At 46.9% G+C, this 15,181-nt stretch overlaps 1 protein-coding gene across 1 annotated transcript; it reads right to left on the minus strand.

The window, feature by feature from the left end:
* Positions 1–1,044: 1,044 nt before the first annotated feature.
* Positions 1,045–14,652, minus strand: LOC134395549 (zinc finger protein RFP-like). The gene is made up of 5 exons (XM_063121712.1): positions 14,245–14,652; positions 10,206–10,436; positions 9,253–9,275; positions 7,978–8,096; positions 1,045–1,562 (listed from the first exon to the last, which is right to left on the minus strand). The coding sequence occupies exons 1-5, from the start codon at positions 14,650–14,652 to the stop codon at positions 1,045–1,047; spliced, it is 1,299 nt and encodes a 432-aa protein (XP_062977782.1).
* Between the last annotated feature and the right edge of the window lie 529 nt (positions 14,653–15,181).

The raw sequence follows: 15,181 nt of genomic DNA on the forward strand, positions 1-15,181 counted from the left end.
TCCATGATCTAGACTCGTATAATAGTCGACTTGGAAGGGGCCTATAAGGCCATCGAGTCCAACCCCCTGCTCAATGCAGGAATCCACCTTAAAGCATCCCTGACAGATGCCTCTTGAAGGCCTCTAGTGTGGGAGAGCCCACGACCTCCCTCGGACATTGGTTCCATTATCATTGGTTCCATTCTTGGAAGGGATTAACAAGACAGGGTCTTGTTCCTATGCGGCAGGGTCTTGCTATTTACTGTTTTACTCTGTACAGCACCATGTACATTGATGGTGCTATATAAATAAATAAATAAATAATGGCAGAGAGAGTTGCATGGGCAGTGTGCTTTTGATCCAGAAGAGAACACACAAAAGAAAGAGGGAGACCAAACGTTTAATACATCTTAACGCATTAAAAACTGTCCAAAACGTGTTCATAGACAAGATACAAAAAGAGTGGAAGGTTAAACACATGTCAACACATGGGGGGGGGGGGGACCTGTCCAAAACCTTCAATATACATGATACAGAAAGGGGCCTAAAGGCTGTATCATCCATATCTGTTTGTTAAAGATTGTGTTACAGATGCCTTCCCAAGTTGGTGCCCTCAGGATCTTTCAGACTACAACTCCCAGGATTCCTGACCAGCGACTGTTAGCTGAGGCATACGGGGAGTTGACGTCCAAGTGACCTGGAGGGCACTGGGTTGGGGAAGGCTGTGTTACAGAATAGCTGTGTAGAACAGTGTCCCAATAACGTCCTCTGTATTACAAGAGGGAAGCGATGGGTTAAATGCACCCCAGAGCCCATTCTCTCCCCTCACAGGGGCTTTCAAAAGAGGTTCCTCATTTGCTGAAGGAAGAAACTGAATAGGAACAACAGAACTGGCACTCCAAACACAAGACATCTGGCCTGCAAATTTCACAGCATCTGGTCCAAGTAGCAGCGGTTCCATAGAAAGGAAGGGAAAGGGGGCAAACGGACATTGAAATTAGGAACGAGGGTCCTAAAGGCAGGAGACCTTTGCCAGCAAAGGCCTGTGAGGTGGCTTCGACTGCCTCAAGGGGAAAGAGAGAGCTGGGCTTTTCTTTGAAGCCAGAAGAAGGGGTGAAGGGGCTCTCCGGAAAAGGAAGTGCCCGAGAAGGCATAAAGCAAGGTCCCTCTGTCAGCATCCAAAAAAGCCAACTGCCGCCCCTCGTAATTCAGACACACGCGGATCCTCTTGAGTTCCCACTCCACAAGCAGTGAAGGGAAATCGGGGGGGACGAGGACCGCACACTGATCCCCCCATTTTGCCATGGCCCAGATGCCGTCTGCGGGGCTTAAGGAGACGATGCCCTTTCTCTTCACAGAGCTCCTGGCCACGCCCAGGCCCCAGCCATCCTTGCTCCCCACCACAACTTCCCAGTAATGGCGACCTGCCATGAACGCCTCACGTCCGAGCGCAAAGAGGCACTGGTCAAACCTCTTGCCACTGTTGACCAGATCCAGAGCTTTGTCACCCAGTCTCAGGCTTTTACAATCTTCAGAAAGGACAAGCTTGGGATGAGCCGTGTTTGGATCCAAAGTCACATTTGCTGTGAGGAGCAGGAGAGAGGAGAAAAGGGGGTGAGCAGAACAGCTGGGGTGAGAGTGACCTACACCCTGAGCCTAGATACATTATTATAGATCAGTGGTTCCCAAAGTGGGCGGTACTGCCCCCTTGGGGGCGGTGGGATTGCATAGGGGGGTGTTAAGAGGCAAAGGGGCGGCAGGGGGGCGCTTGAGGTGTTCTTTTCCGAGAAGCGCCTCTCCAGTAGGTCTTAAAACCCAGGGACATTTTTATGGGAGAAGGTAGTTTGGTCCCAAGCCATATAGGGGAAGAATCCACACATGTATTAATACTGTTTAAGAAGAGTCCTTTTAACGGTGAATTGAAATGTTTCAAAAGCACCAAAACGCTAATGAAGAGACATACCCTGCTTGGTGTGCCCCGCCACGCCGGCTGCAAAACAGAGGCGTTCGCTCTCTTTTCCCTCCCTCTGCAAGTCTGCGGCAGGTACTTCCCATTTAAAAGGGCTGTGCGCAGGGGGCACTGGGCATGAGTTTGTGGAACCAAGGGGGCGGTTACCTGAAAAAGTTTGGGAACCACTGTTATAGATGATCACAATAACAATACCAATAACGAAAGATGGTGTGCGTCTGTCCGTCTTTTATACACATCTTCAGAGAAGGCTATTTAACACTGTTTAACTACAAGCACTCCCAATGCTGAGCAGTACCCTTTCATTACCCTTCCTATCATAATGTAATACACTTTTTTATCTTTATTGTTATAGTATGGGGCCTCTGAATCTTGATATGGCTTAGGGCCTCAGCATATCTTAATCCAGCCCTGAACCTAGACCTTTGAAACTTGCATGGCTACAAAAGGGACCCTAGCTGCCTCATATTATCAGGGGCCTCTAAAAAGGTTGGCGATCACTAAGTTGAAATCGCTTTGGCTTAAATATGTTGGAAAGTCTTGTGTGACTTACAACGGAATTGCGTTATAGAGAGAATGCATGGCAACACAGCATTTAGTATTGAAGGCAATAAGTGTAAATTACAGCCAGTTCAAATCAACTTCAAATCTGGGCTCCACAATTCAAGAAGGATGCAGACAAGCTGGAGCGTGTTCAGAGGAGGGCAACCAGGATGATCAGGGGTCTGGAAACAAAACCCTATGAAGAAAAACTGAAAGAACTGGGCATGTTTAGCCTGGAGAAGAGAAGATTGAGGGGAGACATGCTAGCACTCTTCAAATACCTAAAAGGTTGTCACATAGAGGAGGGCCAGGATCTCTTCTCGATCCTCCCAGAGTGCAGGACACGGAATAATGGGCTCAAGTTAAAGGAAGCCAGATTCCAGCTGGACACCAGAAAAAACTTCCTGACTGTTAGAGCAGTACGACAATGGAATCAGTTACCTAGGGAGGTTGTGGTCTCTCCCACACTAGAGGCCTTCAAGAGGCAGCTGGACAACCATCTGTCAGGGATGCTTTAGGGTGGATTCCTGCATTGAGCAGGGGGTTGGACTCGAAGGCCTTTTAGGCCCCTTCCAACTCTGCTATTCTATGATTCTATGATACTCTATGAGTGCCTTTATACACATCTTCAGAGAAGGCTTTCTAAATCTGTTTAACTACAAGAACTCTTAATGCTGAGCGGTACCTTTCATTACCCTTCCTATCATAATATAATACACTTTTCTCTCTTTATTGTTATGGTATGGGGCCTCTAAATCTTGATATGGCTTAGAGCTTTAATCTGGCCCTGAATCTAGACCTTTGAAATTTGCATGGATACAAAAGGGACCCTAGCAGTGTACACATTGGGGTTATTTTGCCTTTAAAACACATACATTTTAATCCATTAAAGTATTCCCATGTGGTTGCAGTCTACACCGACGTCTTCACCCACTAAGGGCAGGCTTTGCTAACCAACAAGTAACTATGTACCCCATACAGCTTGAAGGTGAGGGGAAATTAGGAAGCCGAGGGATTGAGTAATAGACCTGCCCTTTCTCCTTGCTGAGGGGCAGCCCCCCTCAGAGGAATGGAGAGGATAGACCCATCCCTCAGGGGGAAATAGGGGTGCCAATGGACATGGCTTCACTCAGAGGGGATGGGCACAATGCATCCAACTCTGAGAACTGTGTAAGTCTGCTTGCATCAAAATAGGGGTTATTCCAATCCGTGCAAAGCCAAGTCTGTTTCCTAGTTATTAATAAAAACAAACAAACAAATGAGAGCCAGTGTAGTGGCTAAAGTGTTGGACTGGGAGTCGGGAGATCCGGGTTCTAGTCCCCACTCGGCCATGAAAACCCACTGGGTGACTTTGGGCCAGTCACAGACTCAGCCCAACCCACCTCACAGGGTTGTTGTTGCGAGGATAAAATGGAGAGGAGGAGGATTATGTACACTGCCTTGGGTTCCTTGGAGAAAAAAAGGCGGGATATAAATGCAATCATACATACATACAAATAACAACAGACAGCATTTAGTTAACTCTCCATTGTTGGGTAGGTCAATATTATCCTTCACAACCTAGGTATGCAAGAAGCTGCCTTCTACCCTTGGTCCATCTAGCTCAGCAATGCCCACACTGACAGGCAGCATCTCCCAGGGAATCAGGCAGACATTTTTTCAGTTCTACTTGGAGATTGCTGGGGAACAAATCAGGGACTAAGGATGTACGGGTCTTATTAATTCTTTTCTCTGTGTTTCATCGATTGTCAGATTTTTCCATTCTGTCATCCATTTACTGATGAAATTATGTGGTGGTTGTTTGTTAACCAGAATTTTATTCTACTTGCGCAAGTGCACTAATCTGTATTAGTTAATGCATGTTAGTGCTAATGCAAATTAGTGCAAATCCATCCCAAACATGGAAAACTGATCCACAAGTGCGAGGAAACTGCTTTTTCAGAGCGGACTAGCTCTGAAAAAGCCGGTCCACTGAGGAAACTGCAGGTCGGATTCATAGAAATCCAAACTCTGTTGATTTCTCCAACAACCCTACCTGGGGGCTTCTGCAATGTTGTTAATTTATTATTATTATTATTATTATTATTTTATATAGACCGATGGAAATGGAAATGTACAGGGTAAAACAATAAAAGAGCAACTACTTGCCACAGAGGCATACATTCTGATAAAATCACAGTCAAACAAATAGGCACAGGAGATAACAAAACTAATCAACATTATAAAACAGTGAGTTCGGAGTGAAATTCCAAAAGCTTTGGAGAAAAGAAGGGTTTTCAGCTGAGCTTTAAAAACCGTGCTTGAACTCACGGCACGCAAATGCTCTGGAAGACAATTCCAGGCGTAGGGAGCAGCGAGAAAAAATGGATGGAGCTGAGCAAGGGAAATCGAGACCCTAGGGCGGCCAAGAAACGGGGCATTCAAGGAACGAAGAGCACAGGCAGGGGCTATAATGTGAAACAATAGAAGAAAGGTAAGGAGGAGCTAAATCAGGACAAACTCTGAAAGTCCACAGGAGACGTTTATAATGAAGTCTAAAGTGATTTGGAAGCCAATGAAGGGATCGCAAGAGTGGATTAACATGATCAAAACGAAGAGCCAATGGGCTATGGAGGTTGAGCTCCTGCACTTCCCAATTTATCACCCCACCACTGGTGAACACAGGGGACAACTGGGTGTGTCATGTCTTAAGAGAGCTGGATTTAAGTTCAAAGAAGGCAAACAAATGTCAACACAAAGAACTGCTCCTTCATTGCCCTTTCCAACTCCTTGTTTTGTTCCAGAGACACAAGTTCAAACTGCTCAACCCCAATGAAATACCAAGCGGGAGATCTCTTCACAAGGCCCCTCGTCCCTCCCCATGGGTTTGGTCCTCCATTGACCCCAGAAATTTACCTTTTTGCAGCAGATGACCATTATTCAGAGTGTCTGAGGAAGAAAAGGGAACAAAGGTTAATATTATGCTTTTTCTCTTTATAAGTATGTTTGTTTATTGCATTTCTATACCGCCCAGTAGCCGAACATCTCTGAGCAGTTGTTTCTCTGATTATACCCTCTATTCTCTATATTTCAAGTTGCAGCATTACGTAGAAACTAAAAAGATGGATGGGGTTGGAGAATACTCACGCAAACGCCAATTGACTAGCATAGATTCAAATTTGTCTTTTTACTAACGCGAATATTGAAATTTTGTCGCAAGTAGAGCTTAGAAAACACCCAGACTCCAGCCAAACACAGCTTCAGAACAGATCATTTGAACAACTACATCCTTCCAAATGAGGCTGCCCAGGTTTTAGGGTGCACAAGAGAAGCCCTTATCTGGGCCCCGCCACTGTTAGAGGCACACTTGATGGGAACGTGACACAGGGCCTTCTTGGTGGCTACTCTGAATTTTTGGAACTCACCCCCAAGGAAGGCCAGGCTAGTTCTATTTCTATCCAGGCAGGCGTTTTTCTTGGTAGAAAGGCAAGGAACAAATCAACCAACTAACTAAAGTTAAATTGATTTGCTGCCAACTTAAGTTTTTTCTTTCTGCTGGAATTTTGTGTCTTTTGGCCCCCACCCTTCAACCCCGCCCACCACCTCTGAGAGCTTCTTCGAAATTGAATTCAGTCCCTGGAATCAATGAAAGTGAAAGCTGACACTCTTTAGGAGAAAAGCTGCACTGCAGGAAGTGGAATGACTCGGCAACAGGAAACGCCCGGCAAACCAGAGAGAAAGGAGAGGCACCCCTAACACGTCATTTAGCTTCCTTACGGACCATGCCTCCCACCCTGCCTGCCTCCCTTCCCATTTTCCTGTGCACACCTGCAAAGAGACAGTGCTTCTATCCCACGCCTTCCCCACCCCCAAGATGGATTTCCTGCAGTAAGAAAAAAATGAACAGAAGCAGCACTGGAAAAACAAGAGACATAAGAGGATGTCTGCATCTTGTGAGCCCTCTATTAGACGCAAGTGAATGGGGCAGAGTTACTCCATTGTAATCACTGTGCCTGGAAGAAGCAAAAGGGTTGTCTAAATCAGAGTTTCCTAGTCTTCCAGAGTTTCCTAGTTTTCCAAGATCCAAGGCATACTCCTGAATTGAAATGGGCAGCCCACGCTTCTCTCTCGAGGCCAACGTTTTTTTGGCACGAGCCACAGTAATGACCCCACGCATAATGAAGCCACGCCTTCATCGCTCTGCATAAGAGCCAGTGCGGTGTAGTGGCTAAGGTGTTGGACTGGGAGTTGGGAGATCCGAGTTCTAGTCCCCACGCAGCCATGGAAACCCACTGGGTGACTTTGGGCCAGTCACAGGCTCTCAGCCCAACCCACGTCCCAGGGTTGTTGTTGTGAGGATAAAATGGAGAGGAGGACGACGATTATGTACGGCACTTTGGGTTCCTTGGAGGAAAAAAGGTGGGATATAAATGAAATAAATAAATAGCTGTCCTGATTAGGAAGATAGGCCAGAGCAATAAATCATCCGAAAATGCATCAGAGCAACCTCCTCTGAGCGGGTGTTCGGGTGTCCCTGCGCCGGAGGATATGAGACACACACACCCCACTTGCAGTCCGAAATAGTACAGCCCAGAAGCAAGTCAACTTCCTAAATTGTTTGCTAGGACTATGCTCGAGGGTGCACGTACATTCTGGGCATGTTTTCTAACCTATGTCTTTACAGGAAGGAATGCCCCTACAGTGCCACCAAGGAATTGCCACGAGGCCACTGGAGGTGGGACATTGGTGTGATACTTCCTTAGTCAGAAGGGAGAGGCGAGAGAAATATTGCGCAGGATACAATTCTGAAATAAACACTGCAAGAGCAATTGTCACCCAATCACTTTCCACAATGAATTAAAACAGTCTTCTCAAAAGGCATCCAAAATTCGTTTTAATTGGTTGCGTCTTGTTGGACTCTTCCCCCACCCCCACAGGGCAAACTGTCATCTTGGCCCTGTGGGGAAGAAGAAAGTGCAAGGGGATAGGAGCAGGCGGAAGAAACATCACGGCCTGCTCCCGTTGGACACTCTCCCTCTCCCTCTCCAGGCAGTTTACAAAAGTTAAAAACAGTGAACATTAAAAACAAATATACAAAATTTAAAAGCATAAAAACCATCAAAAACAGACAACTTCTGTTTAAAACAACTATTCTGGGGTCAGTTAAAAAACTCAGCATATGCTATTAAATGCCTGGGAGAAGAGAAAGATCTTGAGCTGGTGCCGAAAAGATAACAATGTTGGTGCCAGGCGAGCCTCATTGGGGAGATCATTCCATAATTGAGGGGCCACCACTGAAAAGGCCCTCTCCCTTGTTGCCATTTTCCGAGATTCCCTCGGGACAGGCACCCGGAGGACAACCTTAGATGTTGAGCATAGTGTACGGGGAGCCTTTCTGACTGAAGAGTGGGGTAAAATACGTGCGTTAAAGCACAATCATATGTATGTTTAGACAGAAAAAAATCATACAACTCCCAGGATTCCCCAGCTGGCAGTTGCTCTGTTACCTTTCACTTGTCTGGCAACATTCTCCAGAGTGGCGCTGAAATCACACACTTCCCAGAGGTCCCATTTCAATGCAGGAGGATAAACCACCGGACTGCTAAACATCTCCTTCGTCACAAACCTGGAGGGGAGCACGTTGCATTTCCCGATCAGCCATGCAATCCAGAACTCCCAAAACAGAGGCACGCCAAAGGATCAAGGAGCAAAAGTAGTGAGAAAGCAAAGCCACAACCCTTGATATTACCTGCTCTGTGTGTAGGCCTCTGTATGTAGCTTGGTTCTTGCAAGTGAACTGCATGATGGGATTGGAATGATGGATGTGCCTGAATGTGCCGCAATGCTGAAACTACTTAATTGGCAGGAAATGCTTAATTAGAATTTCTAACTGTCAAGACCTTTTGCTATGGTATAAGACAAATAAGCTACGTAGCTTGATAAGGAGGACTGACCATCCAGGTCAATCTGACATTACTGGAAGAGTTATGGGCCATTTGTTGATAAGGTATAATGAAGAACTTTTCTTTGATCTGTCTTTGTTTTGCTTCAGAATTTTACCAACTGCTAATTGGTTAAGATGCTACTGTGGATAAATATACCTGCTTTTCACACTGCCAGGGGAGAAGTTCTTTGTCTGCAGGACTCTCTCCATACAGCTGTATCACGCTCAATGAAACTAAGTTGCCTTACAACCAAAGCGGATTTTTATCCGTGACTGTAGTTCATCTGAGACTGAGTTTGTCTAAGGCAGCCTTCCTCAACCTGGGGCGCTCCAGATGTGTTGGACTGCACCTCCCAGAATGCCCCAGCCAGATTCTGGGAGTTGTAGTCCAACACATCTGGAGCGCCCCAGGTTGAGGAAGGCTGGTCTAAGGGTTGGCTTCCTCAACCTGAGGCCTGCCAGACATGTTGGACTACAACTCTCATCACCCTCACCCAGCAGAGTCTGTGGCTGCACTGTCTGGAGATGATTAGTTGTGGTCCAACATATTTGGAGGGCCTCAAGTTGGGGAACGCCGGTCTTGGGTTAGATTCCATTTCCTCATTTCTCAGCTTGCTGTATGCAGACGTGAAGGAACCAATTGCCCTCCTTCTCCTCCTCCTCCCCTCTCCCCTACTCCAAAGGTGAATAGGGACACCAGGAAAAGCAACCGTTGGGGAAATCGCTGAGGGGCGGGGGCACATCTTATGCATGCCCTGTAAACGGCATGCCCTATCTGATCATGGGACCAGGACTACATTTTGCTAGCCAGAATTCGTACGTCCTACAGCTCACTTACCTCTGCAAGGTAGTATCAGCGTCCTAGAAGAGAAAGAAAAAGAATACTCTGCGACCAGGCTTGCAAAATCACTGCAGCCCACTGTGGGTTTTATCCACTTGCGGCACCCACAGTCGCCAGTTCAAACCACCACCACCACCATTGCGGCATCTTGAGTCTGCTGAACCCAATGAGGGTGGCTTGTTGGAGTGGTTAACAAATCACCCTACAGTGTTTTATATTCACTGTTGCTCCCCGCCTCAATCCAAGTGGAGAGGCGGGTAAGAAATATTATTATTATTACTATTACTATTACTATTACTATTACTACTACTACTACTACTACTACTACTACTACTACAGGCAATGGGTTCTGAGTGGTTTGCTAACCTCTCCAGCAAGACACCCTCACCAAGTTTGGACGGCACAAGAAGCCACACCCAGTCTGAGGCAAAGGATCTCTTCTCGGTCATCCCGGAGTGCAGGTCACGGAATAATGGGTTCATGTGACAGGAAGCCAGATTCCAGCTGGACATCAGGAAAAACTCCCTGAGTGTTAAAACAGTACAACAAGGGAACCAATGACCTAGTGGGGTGGTGGGCTCTCCCACACTAGAGGCATTCAAGAGGCAGCTGGACAGCCGCTTGTCAGGGATGCTTTAGGGTGCATTCCTGCGTTGAGCAGGGGGTTGGACTTGATGGCCTTATAGGCCCCGTCCAGCTCAAGTATTCTATGCTTCTATGACAAAGATGGCCCCTCCCCATTCCAGGTACTGCCAACCAGAGTGACATTTGATTCTTACTTCAACAACAGTGCTGGGACAGCTTTCTTCACAATGTCAGGGAGTGCAGGACAAGTCCCCATCTCACCCACTCCCAGTAGCATCTGGGGCCTGAAACGGCCCTCTCTCTCTCTACCTAATGGTAGGGCCGGCTCTGTAGATTCTTTGCTATTTCTGCTCCCGTCTCACTACCTGCAGGAGTTCACTCGCTGGCTGCTGACACTTCTCCTCCAGCTCCCAGATGATTTCCTCCAGAGAAGTGAGTTCCTGGGAGATCCTGTCTGCGTGCTCATTCCTCTTCTCCTCCATCTCCTCCTCTATCTCCTCCATCTCGGACAGTAGACGGTCCTCTTGATCATAGAGGTAACAGTGCAGTTCGTGGAACTGGCTCTCTATGGTTACCTTCACCTTTTCCATTCGCCCCTGCGACAAGCCGATGGAAAGAGGATAGACACATGTAAAGACAGGAATTGAGTCAGTCGTTGCAGGGTCAAAATGTGAGATGTTGTTTTGCCAACAACAAATACCACCACCTAACGTTAGTTATACTGTTAGTTTTACCCTACCCTGTGCCTGTTTACCCTACCCTGTGCCTGTTTCCATTCTCTTCCCCTCCTTATTGCTTTACTATGATTTTATTAGAATGTAAGCCTATGCGGCAGGGCCTTGCTATTTACTGTTTTACTCTGTACAGCACCATGTGCATTGATGGTGCTATATAAATTAATAATAATAATAATAATAATAATAACGTTTACACAGATCATTAGAATGCCCAAGGCACTTCACCGCCATTCTCTTTTGTAACCCTTACAGCCCTGCAAGATAGGCTAGTATTATTGTCCCAATATTGCAGGGCAGGGGTTTAGCTCCAATGGGACATTTGAATTGTGGAGAAGGGGAACAACTCCTTTCTTGCACCCACAGTACCATACCAATTCTTTTTGGCTGAAGACAATGTATTTTTGGTTTCCCCATGCTCCTTGAATGTTTGAGAGGGGGACCAATTGTTACACTCCTTCACGTCTAGAAAAGTGGTTTTGAGCATCTCTGTGGCGCAGAGTGGTAAGCAGCAGTTTCTGCAGCTGAAACTCTCCCCATGGCCTGAGTTCGATCCCAGCGGAAGCTGGTTCTCAGGCAGCCGGCTCAGGTCGAATCAGCCTTCCATCCTTCCGAGGTCGGTAAAATTAGTACCCAGCTAGCTGGGGGAAAGGTAACTGCGACTGGGGAAGGCAATGGCAAACCACCCCGCTACAAAGACTGCCAAGAAAACAACAGCGAAAGCAGGCATCCCTCTAGGAGTCAGCAATGACTCAAGTGCTTGTATGAGAGGTTCCTTTCCTTAGACAAGGCAACAAGACCAAACACACACACCCCAGGTAGATCAATGCTTTTCTCAAGCAACTTTCAACTCTTGCTAGATTCAGACATTACAAAACACATGAAACTGCTGCAACTCACTGAATTTCCTCACCCCTTTTGTATGACACCACTACATTATGTCAGGGCAGTGGAGACTGTAGGCTCCAATGTCAGCGCGGATGGTGATTCCGCTCCGGGTTTTAGTCAGAACCCTAAAGGAGCTAGTCAAGGTGCCTCAAACCTTGGAGAGCTCCTTTAGAGTTCTGACTGAAACCTGGGGCAGATTCACCACCCCACTGGCATCAGAGCTAACAGCCTCCACTGCCTCAGGGAGGGGGTAAGTGTGGGCCTCCAGATGTTGCTAGGCTACAAATCCCATCCTTCCCATCATTGGCCATGCTGGCTGTGGCAGATGAGAGCTGGAGTCCAACATCATCTATATGGCGACAGGTATCCTACAAGTTGCTGTCCCCTCACCTCAGTGACTTTCGCCTGCTGGATCAGGGCAACTTCTCAGCGCAAGAACATGCATTTGCCTAGATCAGGGCTTCTCAAACTGGGTCACGAAACACAGGTTGCTACCAAAGTGTTCCTGGATGCCAGTGTAGTGGCTAAGGTGTTGGACTGGGAGTCGAGAGATGCGGGTTCTAGTCCCCACTCGGCCATGGAAACCCACTGGGTGGCTTTGGGCCAGTCAAAGACTCTCAGCCCAACAGCACACCAACTCTACCTAAAGATTATGTACGCCGCCTTGGGTCCCTTGGAGGAACAAAAGACGGGATATAAATGTAATAATGAGAAGCTCCCCTCTTTCCAGAGTGTTTGTTTAGGTGCAGCGATCAGAACTGTATACGATATTCCAAGGATTACTGAAAGATTTTTAGTAGCCTATCCTCAATTCTTTTATGGACTTTCTTGTGAAAGAATGAGCCACTCCAAAAAGGCATTGGAAAAGAACACAGCATTTTACATTTCATGTTCTTATCTAAAATTAGAAGTGAATTGTGCATTTCCCAATTAAAGTTAACAGTTACACCTACAACCAGGCCTTGACATTCTTGTTCCACGCTCTCACAATGCTCCAGAATCTCTCCTCTCTCTTTCCTAAGGACCTCCAGACAGCAATGAAACGCATCCTGAAAGGAAAACACAGCCTTTCAAAGAAAGTATTAGCCATCGGATCTCTGCAGTCCTAGAACTGGATGGTCAGCTTAAATCAACAGGCCTGTTTGCCTGACACAACAGCCCACTGTGGATTAATTTATCTGGGAGAGGCTATTTCCTAGAAGTTCTACATCTAGGAAATAGAAACCAAATGCACAGTTACAAGATGGGGGATACTTGGCTCAGCAATACTACAAACGAGAAGGATCTTGGAATTGTTGTAGATCGCAAGCTGAATACGAGCCAACAGTGTGATATGGCTGCAAGAAAAGCAAATGCTATTTTGGGCTGCATTAATAGAAGTATAGCTTCCAAATCACATGAGATACTGGTTCCTCTCTATTTGGCCCTGGTTAGGCCTCATCTAGAGTATTGTGTCCAGTTCTGGGCTCCACAATTCAAGAAGGACGCAGACAAGCTGGAGTGTGTTCAGAGGAGGGCAACCAGGATGATCAGGGGTCTGGAAACAAAGCCCTATGAAGAGAGACTGAAAGAACTGGGCATGTTTAGCCTGGAGAAGAGAAGATTGAGGGGAGACATGATAGCACTCTTCAAATACTTAAAAGGTTGTCACACAGAGGAGGGCCAGGATCTCTTCTCGATCGTCCCAGAGTGCAGGACACGGAATAACGGGCTCAAGTTAAAGGAAGCCAGATTCCAGCTGGACATCAGGAAAAACTTCCTGACTGTTAGAGCAGTACGACAATGGAACCAGTTACCTAGGGAAGTTGTGGGCTCTCCCACTATAGACCTTCAAGAGGCAGCTGGACAACCATCTGTCAGGGATGCTTTAGGGTGGATTCCTGCATTGAGCAGGGGGTTGGACTCGATGGCCTTGTAGGCCTCTTCCAACTCTGCTATTCTATGGTTCTATGTTTCTACAGCACATGCCGTCCACTGTTATGAATTTGCAGTGCCCAACTGTGGGGGTTGCCATGTTGGTCTGTCATGTCCTACAAACCCAGGCAGCAGGGGTTATTTGAGGGTTAAAGAACCCTTGCATCACACAGTCTGTTTCAGGGTTAGGCAAGAGTTGCTTAACCCTCAAATAACTCCCGCAACCTAGCCTCGAACTACACTTTTTGAAGTAAAAATTATGGCTTAGTGTGCCGTGTGTGAACCACTCCTAACCATAGCGGCTACTTAACCATGATTTAAACACACGCACTAACCGTTTGCTGCAAAAGGGTTAACGGCCTAATCATGGCTTAGTGCGTTGTCTGAGGAGGCCCTCTCTCTCTCTCTTTACCTCAGTTCTCTCTCCTCCATTAAGTACCCTCACACAACCTCTTGCATAGGGTGACCATATGGAAAGGAGGACAGGGCTCTTGTATCTTTAACAATTGTGTAAGGGAATTTCAGCAGGGTTCATTTGCATGCATGCAGGAACTGTAGAAATTTCCTCTTTTTAGCAACAATTAAAGCTGCAGGAGCTATACTAGAGAGACCAGATACAAAAGAACACAGGGCTCCTGCAGCTTTAACTGTTGTGATGAAGAGGGAATTTCACCAGGTGCTGCATGCATACAAATGACACCTGCTGAAATTCCCTTTTCTTCACAACTGTTAAAGATACAAGAGCCCTGTCCTCCTTTCCATATGGTCACTCTACTCTTGCACCTGTCACCTCTTTCTTCCTTCCTTTTTTTTTTTAAAAAAAAAACCTCCAATTGTTCACCAGCCCCATAGATCAGAGACTTCCTACCTTAAACTCTTGGGCAGCTTCTTCCACAGGGAGGACATTGTGGGTCTGGTGCTCCTTGGATCGGTCGCAGACAGAGCACATGAAGGCCTGGTCCGTCTTACAGAAGAGTTCGGAGCGCTCTTGGTGCATCTCACAGATCTTGCCTCCTCCATCCCGTTCGCTCAGCTCTTTCAGCAATCTAACAACATTGTCCAGTCGCCGGTTTCGTTTGAAGATCAGCTGAGGAAGCGCCTCCTTACACTGAGGGCACACGGCATGCACAGAAGACTCGTTCCAGCTCTTCGTGATGCAGTCGTGACAGAAAACATGCCCACAGTTGAGAGTTACCGGATCAGCGAAGTACTCAAGGCAAAGGGAGCAAGTCGCTTCCAATAGAAGCTTCTTCTTCTTCGAGCTCTCAGTCGCCATGGGCCAAACACAAGAAAAGTGGGATTTCGTTTCGCTTGTACACTGGGATTCCACAGACATTAAAGGGAACTCCTGTTCCTGGAACTAACAAGCTCCGGTCTTGCGGGGGGCGGCAGGGGGAGACAAAAGTGAGAGACAGGTATCTTTCAATTCCCACAGTAGAGCTCTATCTCCCAATGGAGGCTGGTGGCTCTGACCTCAGTGGGGAAGTGAACCCACTCCAGGTTTCAGTCAGAACTCTAAAGGAGCTATCCAGATGCTTCTGCACCTTGGATACTCCTTTAGAGTTCTGACTGAAATCCAGAGCGGATTCACATCCCCAATGGCATCTGAGCCACCAGCCTCCACTGCAATCAGAAGAATACCTTGATGTCAGGAGGGCTGCAGGGACAGAGATAGTGTGTGAAGAGAGACCATGGCAAAATTTGAAGGTTTTGTTTTCTATAGAAATTTCGTATCCTACTCTACTAATGCCCATGCACCACTCAGAGTAGCTTAAAACCCCTATACAAAACTATACTTTTAAAAA

The sequence above is a fragment of the Elgaria multicarinata genome, chromosome 3, assembly GCF_023053635.1.
Source record: "Elgaria multicarinata webbii isolate HBS135686 ecotype San Diego chromosome 3, rElgMul1.1.pri, whole genome shotgun sequence".
Classification (NCBI taxonomy): Eukaryota; Metazoa; Chordata; class Lepidosauria; order Squamata; family Anguidae; genus Elgaria; species Elgaria multicarinata.

Bases quoted from the DNA above. Each gene is read 5' to 3' on its own strand.
- LOC134395549 (XM_063121712.1), bottom strand. From the start codon at position 14,652: ATGGCGACTGAGAGCTCGAAGAAGAAGAAGCTTCTATTGGAAGCGACT. The intron at 10,437-14,244 runs GTAGGAAGTCTC...GGCTTGTCGCAG, and splicing joins AAGCTGCCCAAGAGTTTAAG to GGGCGAATGGAAAAGGTGAA. The intron at 9,276-10,205 runs GTAGTGAGACGG...TTTCTCTTCTAG, and splicing joins CAGCGAGTGAACTCCTGCAG to GACGCTGATACTACCTTGCA.